General features: G+C 33.3%; 2 protein-coding genes across 2 annotated transcripts; one reads left to right on the forward strand and one right to left on the reverse strand.

Annotated features, from left to right (window-relative positions):
- Window positions 1-2,070: 2,070 nt before the first annotated feature.
- On the forward strand, window positions 2,071-5,085 carry LOC127117766 (cytochrome B5-like protein). The gene is made up of 6 exons (XM_051047876.1): window positions 2,071-2,286; window positions 2,378-2,495; window positions 2,629-2,669; window positions 3,881-3,958; window positions 4,111-4,202; window positions 4,782-5,085. The coding sequence occupies exons 2-6, from the start codon at window positions 2,414-2,416 to the stop codon at window positions 4,846-4,848; spliced, it is 360 nt and encodes a 119-aa protein (XP_050903833.1). The 5' UTR covers window positions 2,071-2,286; window positions 2,378-2,413; the 3' UTR covers window positions 4,849-5,085.
- An 86-nt stretch (window positions 5,086-5,171) lies between these two features.
- On the reverse strand, window positions 5,172-8,877 carry LOC127117756 (uncharacterized). The gene is made up of 14 exons (XM_051047867.1): window positions 8,612-8,877; window positions 8,435-8,490; window positions 7,945-8,119; window positions 7,755-7,856; window positions 7,595-7,666; window positions 7,291-7,407; window positions 7,009-7,086; window positions 6,838-6,900; window positions 6,661-6,757; window positions 6,499-6,577; window positions 6,209-6,420; window positions 5,972-6,117; window positions 5,767-5,889; window positions 5,172-5,555 (listed from the first exon to the last, which is right to left on the reverse strand). Exons 1-14 carry the CDS (start codon window positions 8,696-8,698, stop codon window positions 5,397-5,399), a joined length of 1,566 nt encoding a protein of 521 aa, XP_050903824.1. The 5' UTR covers window positions 8,699-8,877; the 3' UTR covers window positions 5,172-5,396.
- Window positions 8,878-9,412: the final 535 nt, after the last annotated feature.

Consider the following 9,412-nt stretch of genomic DNA (forward strand, 5'->3'; position numbering starts at 1 on the left):
CATACCCGCTTGGATACCAATATTCGTACCCGTACCCTATGAGTATGTAAGTGTCTATACACGTATCTGTTACCCGCATTTCTAATAAAAATAAATATATCAAGTATAAAATATCATATTATCTTAAGTTTTAAATAACATTAAAAAGTTTTTTAAAAAAATTACTATTGAATTATGAAATAAATTATCACTTATATTAGATATGTAGTAATTTAAAATTGATGTATTTTTTAAAAAATTGATAGATATTTATTTTTATATAATAATATAAATTAAAATATATAAATATATATTGTGAGGGTATGGGGTATGGTGGGTACTAAGGTTCCATTACTCGAACTCATCCCCGCTTATTTAAGTGGGTAATTACCTGAATTCGTGCCTTTACCCATTTTTATGAATTTTTATCCTACCAGTTGTGGATATCTTTGTGGGTACCCATATGAGATGCGCCAAATTGTCATCCCTGGTTGTATATTAACTAATTCAGGTGTACCAACTGTAGTTGTTACTAAACCAACTTCATTAATTGCTAGATTTTGATTAGGTTGACCCCTCAAATAATGAAGGAGCCATAACCAATAAATACAAATCAAATAATCAACAATTAAAAAACAATCCTAGAAAATTTCAAATAGTTTGCATATATTTCAAACAGTCCCATACTCTACCAATCTCATACACTACTAACTGGTTTTGTTTCAATTCATATGCATACATTTAAAATAGTATGAAAATTACTTAAAACAACAATTTGAAAATTAGTTTGAAAAAGTTTGCATACATTTAAAACAACCTCAATTCATATGCATATAACACATATACATAGTCCTAGTTTGCCTACATTTCAAAGACACAAAGTATATTACACTTACAATTACATTGACCTCTATAAGACTTTTTCCATGTTATTTTGACATTGATCCATCTGTCCAAATCAAAACAACAAAATTAGAAAACAACAATACAAGAAAACGTAATGAAGCCTAAGAGATAATTGTCATTTATTTGGGAGCTGACCCAATGGATGACATGATGCAGTGTGAGAGCACCAAAGGTGCACATGCAAAATTTTCTTACTTGGAGAAGCTTTATGGAGAAAACTTGGAGTTGACCGAGAATGTCGATGGTGATGAGCTACAAGTTACCTACCACAGGAAGTGTACTTTGAGGTGTTTCCTACTATTTTTGGTTGCACGTCCATTTTTGTTGACAAAAGTGCAACCTACGTCGATGTGGCATACTATAAGACCACGAGAGCCATCTGATACCATAAGAGTATCAAAGTATGTCAACCACAAGTCAATGGTCTTATATGGACGATTACATGCCTTGGTTATACAGTGTCTCACACCTTGTCATGACACCAGACGCTCTTAGACGTACACCTAAGTCTTCTCATGAGAAGATCATGGAGAATGAGCAGGGCAAGGGTGACCATGTAATTGACATGTTACTGATATGTCAGAATATTATGCGAATTACGTATGAAGGTATAAAGTCTGGGGTGTTTAAGATAAGTGGTGATGATGCGGTTGCCCTAGCACGTTCCATTCTTACCGAGACACGAAATGTCTTGGATTACCGGCGACAGAGGAAGATCCAGGAGATTAGGATTAAGCATACACAATAGGTTATGCTTTTATTTGTATTTTGTGATGTTTTTGTAATTTTTTTACCATACTTTAAGAACAATGTTCGTAAAATGATTGAATGTTTTTTGAATTAACGCATTATCTTATTCTACATTATTCGTGTTTATTAATGTTTCAATCAAATAATGACAATATTAGTCTAATTAAAATGACATTAGATTCATAAAAAAAAATACAAATTTAAGACAATGTTTCTGCCAAGAAACATGTTGAGAGGATTTCGGTGATGTATTTGCGAGTTCACTCCATAAATCTTCGCAGATGCATCTCCAGACTAATTTTTTAAAAAATAATTTTTGATGCTTTTGGAGATGTATCTTAAAAAAAAAACTGAATACATTTTTTGAATTTTCAGAGGTGCGACCCACACCATAAAGACCATAAAGGTGAAAAAAGAAATTTCCCTAGGAAAAACTCAAATTCTTTCCGGGCTAATTTGAGCCCAAGTCCATACGTATCTGTATTTTCCAGCCCAACACCCTTATTCCCCACTCTCACAAACCATAGTCTGTTGTTATGTTCTTACTTGTTTTGACTCACACATCCTTCCCCATTGATGACTGATTTGCGACATTTTCCCCACGTTGTTTCGTTTGTTCTTTCTTGATGTTCCTAACTTCATTCTTAACTGGTGAGTCAAACATTACTTCACTCTCTCTCTCTTTTGTTGCAACTTTTTCCGAATTTGATTGCATACCCTTTACTTGTTTTTTGTGTTTCAGATTGAATTAATCATCAAAGTTTCCAACTTTACCAAAATGGTATGGCTAATTGCATTCGCATTGCTTCTTGGTGTTGTCATCGCTCTTCTTCTTTTCAACCCAAGACACCACAAATCTGGTTGGTCCCTTTCTTAATTTTCACACTCTTCTAATTATAATAATAATAATATTGTGATTTATGCTAAGATTTTTAAATTTTGGGTATTCATGTATGTATGTATGTTTACGTGATTTCTTTGAATCTTTCTTAGGACAAAATGGAAAAGCTGTTTCCACCTCAAACAATGATAAGGTATTATTCATTGCATATCTAAGCTCAAACAATTATCAGCTCTATTTTGTGTTACTGTTAGGTTTGCTATTTTGATTATCTTAGAACCAAGTTGAATAGTGTGATTTCTTTTTGTGTTACTACTTTTTAATGAAGAATATATCGGATCTAAGTTAAATTAAATTGTTAATAGTTTGTGTTTTTATATTAGTATCTTCCTAAATTAGTGGGCTGCCAATATAATTGTCGGGAATCATAGGTGTCGTGTGATCAGTGTTGTCAAATATCGGCCATGCTGGACTAATGTGGCGAATTTTTCGACAGTCACTATGGCCAGTTTCTAAAAAATGGCAGTGCCATGGGGGCTTTATATGGTTGATTTTGGATTACCGTCATTGATAACAATGCGTGCAATTTGGTCTCACAAATTAATGAAATTCCAAAATGGTCCGCGAAGTTTAAAAACTTTGATCATATCGGTCCATTTGATTCGGTCAATTACATCCCTAAATTTGATTCGGTCAATTACATTTTGAAAATTTATTAATTTCAGGAACTGAGTTCACCGGTCTCTACAATTTGAGGGGCTAAATTGGTGATTCACACTTTGTTTATTGTATTATAGTTGTGTCGGATTCTTAAAGTTTGTTGTATGACTATCTCGTACCATTTTGTTTGGAATGTGTGTCCCTTTCCTTGTGATATTTGTGCTTTCTAGGGGCCAGTATAAGATTTCCACCCAACAATAAAGAGCATGTTAAAGAAAAAGAGTTTTATTTAGTATCTTCATAGCATTCTCTTTAATGGCATGGTTTGATATTTTTTCAGACTCTTTTGTTGTTTGAGACTGAGTTGAGAACAATCTAAAAGCAAAGGAATGACTTATTGCGTGGAACCACCATCTTTTCATCTTACACTTGCTTAATGTAGAATAGGACCTCCGTAGTATTTAGAAGGAAAGTTATCACTTTTTTTCTAGTTTTATGTAGCTCTGACACTTCATATTGAATGTATGTTTGCAATCAGGTGTCTGACGTGACATGACACCGACACATACGGTTACATTCAATTACTCCATTTTCTCAAACTATTATCAATGTCAACTTGTCAATGTTAATATCGTGTCCAGTGTCTATGTCTAGGCTTCTCAGTTTTGGAGTTCGAGCTTGATAATGATTTTGAAACTATTATCCAATTGTTGTCATGTTTTGTATACTGAATTTTGCTTGCAGACATCAAAATCCTATAGTAAAAATGAAGTCACATTGCATAACACAAGAACAGATTGTTGGATAATCATCAAGAACAAGGTATGAATGAGCTATTTCATTGGTTTCCTATCAAAACTTTTGTTCAGCATTAAATCCTATATAGGCTACTTTATTTGCTAATTCTATAATTTTGCACTATTAAACCTGTAACTGATTCAGAGTTTACATTTTTTGATTTCAACTCACTGTAGGTATACGATGTCACCTCATATGTGGAAGAACATCCTGGTGGTGATGCCATTCTAGCACATGCTGGAGATGATTCAACCGAAGGATTTTTCGGGTATGCATACATTCCTTTCACCTTATCTGTGATGAACATTCCTGAATTTACTTTGCTATATATTTCTCTTACTGAAAAAATTTGACTTGTTTTTTCCCGACAAAGTCTCTTATGCTTCTATTTTCTAACAAACAATTTAACCTGTTTTTTTAGAGGTAGTCCAATTTAGCAGTGTTGTCAATTGCAGATTGTGAAAAATAGCCGTTTATCAAATTCTGCTACGCATCAGTGCTAATACTATAGCGCCGCTATAGCCTCTATCTAACAAGATTTTGTACTAAATAGCATAATGCAGAATTATAGCGATTTGTTCAAATTTCTTATGTGATTGCTGCTATTTAACAACATTGCAATTTAGCATTTAGCACATAATTTATATAACAACACACCTCATTAAATTTCTCTTCCAACATTACTCGCATGTCAATAGTGTGAATCTCATTTTTAATAATCTTGTGCAGCATCGAGTCTCAATTTGTATTTAGTCGTCTGTACTTGTTTTGGCAGTTAAGCTCATAACCCTACCTTTATTAACAACACATCTACCTCTTAATGTTGCCTTTTACCTTTACATTGCAGGCCACAGCACGCAACTCGAGTCTTTGACATGATTGAAGACTTCTACATTGGAGACTTGGACCAATAGCTAAAACTTCATTCGGTCTTCCTATCGCAAACTTAAGTTTAGGTCCAAAAGTTTCTAAGCGGTGTTGGCCGGATTCGTTTGTAAGTTTCCAGTTTCTAAGCGGTGTTGGATAATCGTAGGATATGTAATTCAACAGTTTGATTATTACATTTCTTGTTGCCAATTTTTGCACTCTATCATTTATCTTCATTAGACAGTATTTAAGCTGTTACTATATGAAATCATAGGATCCCGTCATTTCCATGTGCTTCATCATTATGAACATATGATTATGCAGGTAATAACATGTTTTACATTATGTTTAACAGAAAAATGGAATCATAAAATTGAATATGAATCATTAACTGTAAGTACATTTAGCCACTATATGTCCAGTTGGTGATTCTTATCTGTTATACATAATTACAGGACTGAATTGTTACCGTTACAAAACTTTTTACGAGATCGAACACGGCAATAGAAATTTAGTAACGAAAAAAAAGTAACTGTAATTGTACATAACTAAAGAATCAATCATTCAATGCTAAATGAAGCTATTTCTTTCGTAGTTATTCAGATCGCTTTGGTTGACGCCATTTTGCGAAAGTTTTCGACAATGAACTAAGGAAAGATTCTTTTGAAGGAAACCCTATCCTTCCATATAAATGTTTTCCTCCCAAGTCTGTGAATACTGGAGGCATATCCTTGTTTGTTGGAGTTCTATCTATCTGAAAAATACAATGAACAAAAAATTCTGGTTTAGCTAAAGGATTCGAAAAGTTATGAAAATATCGGTTGCGTTCATAAGCTATTTTAAATTTATTTTCTTATTGCAGTTAGAGTTTTCAGTCGTTCTCTGATTGTAGAAACAACTAATACATAAGTTCTTATGCGATGAATACTTATAGATACGCGTTTAATTAAGCATAACCAGCTTACCTTGCAGATTTTCCCGTCTTTCAAATAGTATCGAATACCAGACCAATTAATAGATTGAGAGAAATGAGAACGAATCGCAGATATAGGGTATAGAAAGTTATCGACCAGCATAGCAATGAAAACCTGCTCAAGAAAACAAAATCAGTTAAAAAAAATCACTTACCTAATCAATTAATTTGGATTATGAACTTGTAGAAATACTTACAAGACACCAATTATAGTTAATAATAGAAAGTGGAGGTGCCTCTGGTGACAAAACATTGCAAAGTTGAACTTCTATCCTTGTCAAGTTCCACATTGAAAGAAGCTCAAGAAAAGTGCATATGAATAGAACGTACACCAGTGATAACCCTGAGAGAATTCATCATTCAGAATCAGAATCCGACCGATTGTTCATACATGAATCAACACTAACAATCTACCGAAAAAGTAGTATTCTCACCGCCAAAATTGTAGGTCATTTCATCACGAGAGTATCCTTTATAGTGAAATTGTATTGCTGCTGCAACATGAACTATCGCCATAACGAACGGCGATACAAATCCCCATGACAAATAACAGTGAACGGCAAACAGTGCGCGGTTCATCACACGGTTAACTCTTGTCGTGTACGACTCCAAAACAAATGTCTGTTTCCTCAAATAGTTCCAGTACCTAAACATGTTAAACTAATTAACAGAGAACGCAGAACGAAAACTTAGTTTACACAGGTTAATTATGATTGCAACAAACCTTCCGAAATTAAGATCAGTTGCAAGTGGATGAGGAAAGACGGCAACCGGAGGAGAAGTGATGAGCTTTTTATGAGCACCTGAAATCGAAAATATTATCGCAACGAACAACAGAATAAACAGAAATGAAAACCAGAAACTGATAACAGTATCAACTACTCACTAGATATGGCTGCAAGAGTCATATCATCAGAATATCCACCATTTTTAAGTTCTGACACTACGCCGCAGTTATCTTGTCTAAAATCTTCAGCATGCATCTGGAGATAAGAAAAAATAGTTAGAATGCGAATACTTTTTGTACAAACCAAAGAAGAAGAAAGAAGTTGAAGCTACTTGCCATCATGCACCCTCCCCACAAAAAGAATGTTTTTCCACCAGTGGCGAATCCCATCGAACAAGGCTGTGGAACAAAAATAACAGATAGGAATGCACATTAGAGATTCGTATCGTATCGATCAGGTTCAATTTAGTCTGAAATCGAGATATGGATTTAGATGTAGTTGTTTACCATATGGTATTCATAGATGCAGTAACTCCCTAAACTTCCAGATGGCAGATCAAGAGGATATCCAGTTTGAATAAATATCTGTTACGCATTAAAACAAACCGTTAGAGAGTGTAACCAGATAATTTATAGGCTAGAATATACATATTTTTGAATTTAGATTTCACGCATGCATTCACGTAGCACATTGATTGTCATTGGATGAAGACCTAACGGTCCAGATCCAATGATTACCAATATATGCTGACTACGCGAATGCGGAGTTTTCATATTTTTAAGCCATACCTCAGGATTCTTTTCCATTTCAAGAGTGAGTGATCCAATTGATCCAGGATGTAGCCTAACATCATCGTCTAAAAACAGTACATACTTGCTATCTTTATGCATTGACTCCACTCCAACCTGCGATAATTCATATATAGCAATGTTTTAAAAACTGGATTGAAGATCGAACTTGCACGAGACTTTCAAGTTATAGTTCAATTGATACTGTCGGTTGAACTATAGGTAAAATGGACTGTTTGAACCAACCACAGTTCAACCAGTTCGATTCCGTTTTGATAGACTAGCGACTCAGAAAAAATTATACCAATTGATTGTGAATTTTTTGACTACAAGTTGTTGACAAACCAGCTACAAGTACTCTAGCATCAACAGAACCCTGCATGTGTTAAACAAATATCTAAGTAAAATACAGAAAAGGCGATTATTATCGTCGAACTCGAAAACTGCATGAGTTTCACTTGCACCTCAAATTCTGATATGAGTCTTGATATAGAATGGTAAGCAGGATCCTCTGTACTTTCCACCACCAAAATAAATTCTAGAGGACCACCATATAGAGATGTTAACTGCATATGAAAAATAACATAATCATATTTTTGGTGAATAATTCACACAATTTCAAAGTTATATAGTAGTGTGTGTTTCTATCTATACCTGACTCCTCCAGTTATGGAGATTGTGTTCACCAAACCCTTTTAGAGGCATTATTACTGTTACTCTTGGCAAATTGACCTGATTGGAATGCTCAAGTTCATTGATATCTTGACAAATGAAAGCAAAGCTATTTCCATTCTTTAGACTCCTCCTTATTCTTTTTATCTCTCTTCTCCTGTGTAACACAAATAAGTAATGCAAATTTCAGATCGAATGCGTGTCAATGTATGACTTAAAACGTGTTAGGTGTCTGATAAGTGTCGATCTATGACACCGACACAGGTTATCCCATCAAATCATTTCTATTTTATTAAATTATTACGGTGTCTTATCATATCTAGTGTTAGTGATACATTCGTGTTTGTATTACTGCTTCATAGCTCCGTAGCATCGATACTCACATTTGTGATTATGTTCAATTTATTTATTTCTTTAAATTATTATCAATTTCAACGTGTCAGTGTCGTGTCTCGTGTCTGTATCGTAATACCTAACATAAGCCGCTGCAACCCATCCAAAAGCTAGCAGCAAGCAGATTACACATCCCTGCATATTGAATATGAAAATATTAACAAATTCTATTTTCTAAGAATAAATTTGTAAAATCAATATCAATATCAATTATCAACATTTTCGGGGAGGGGCGAAAGAGAAATGAAAGAGTTACCTGGATTTGAATGAAATATCCTAAAGGAGAAGAAAATTCTGAGCTGAGAGAAAAGAGAAAGGAATCAAGAGAGTCTAAGGAAGGCATCCTTGTGTTTATTTTCTGGTTTTCTTTGAAAAACAACAACTCTTGTTTGATCCTTGCATCACAAAAACACAAGGAGAAAATTTTGATTCATTGAATTTGAGCCTATTTCTATTTCATTTTCAGTTTTTCACCACACAAACACAAATCAAAATCAAACCACCACTTTTTTTTTTCTCTTTTTGTTATCTATTTTCTATATCTATTATTTGATCATGAGAGAGAGTGTATGTTTTCTTATTTTTTTTTTAATTTTAAAAACAATAGCTTAAAATAGAGAATTCAGGGATTGGTGGTTATTTATAGTTTTTAGACTCGAAAAACATTACAATTTGCTTCATGCAATGTGTCACATTTGATAAGTGTGTTCCAAGTTATTCTTAATGTGAGTTTTCCATTTGAATAATTTCCAAACAAACTGTTTATTGAACTTTTTTCTGATATGTGAATCTTCCATTCTAATACAGTATGTGTTTAATATTTAGAGATGTCTAAATTAGAAAAATAAATGATTAAAACTAGTATTAAATTATTTTATCGTATGTACTCTCACTATTTTTTTATATAACTTATTTTATCATTTTTACGTGTAATTACAAAGTGTAGTAATTGTTGTATAAAAAAGAAAAATTATAAAAAAATAACAAAATTATCCTTTATTATTATTAATTACGAGAATTATTGAAAACAATTTATAATTTAGTATTAGATCTTTTA

The sequence above is a fragment of the Lathyrus oleraceus genome, chromosome 1, assembly GCF_024323335.1.
Source record: "Lathyrus oleraceus cultivar Zhongwan6 chromosome 1, CAAS_Psat_ZW6_1.0, whole genome shotgun sequence".
NCBI lineage: Eukaryota > Viridiplantae > Streptophyta > Magnoliopsida > Fabales > Fabaceae > Lathyrus > Lathyrus oleraceus.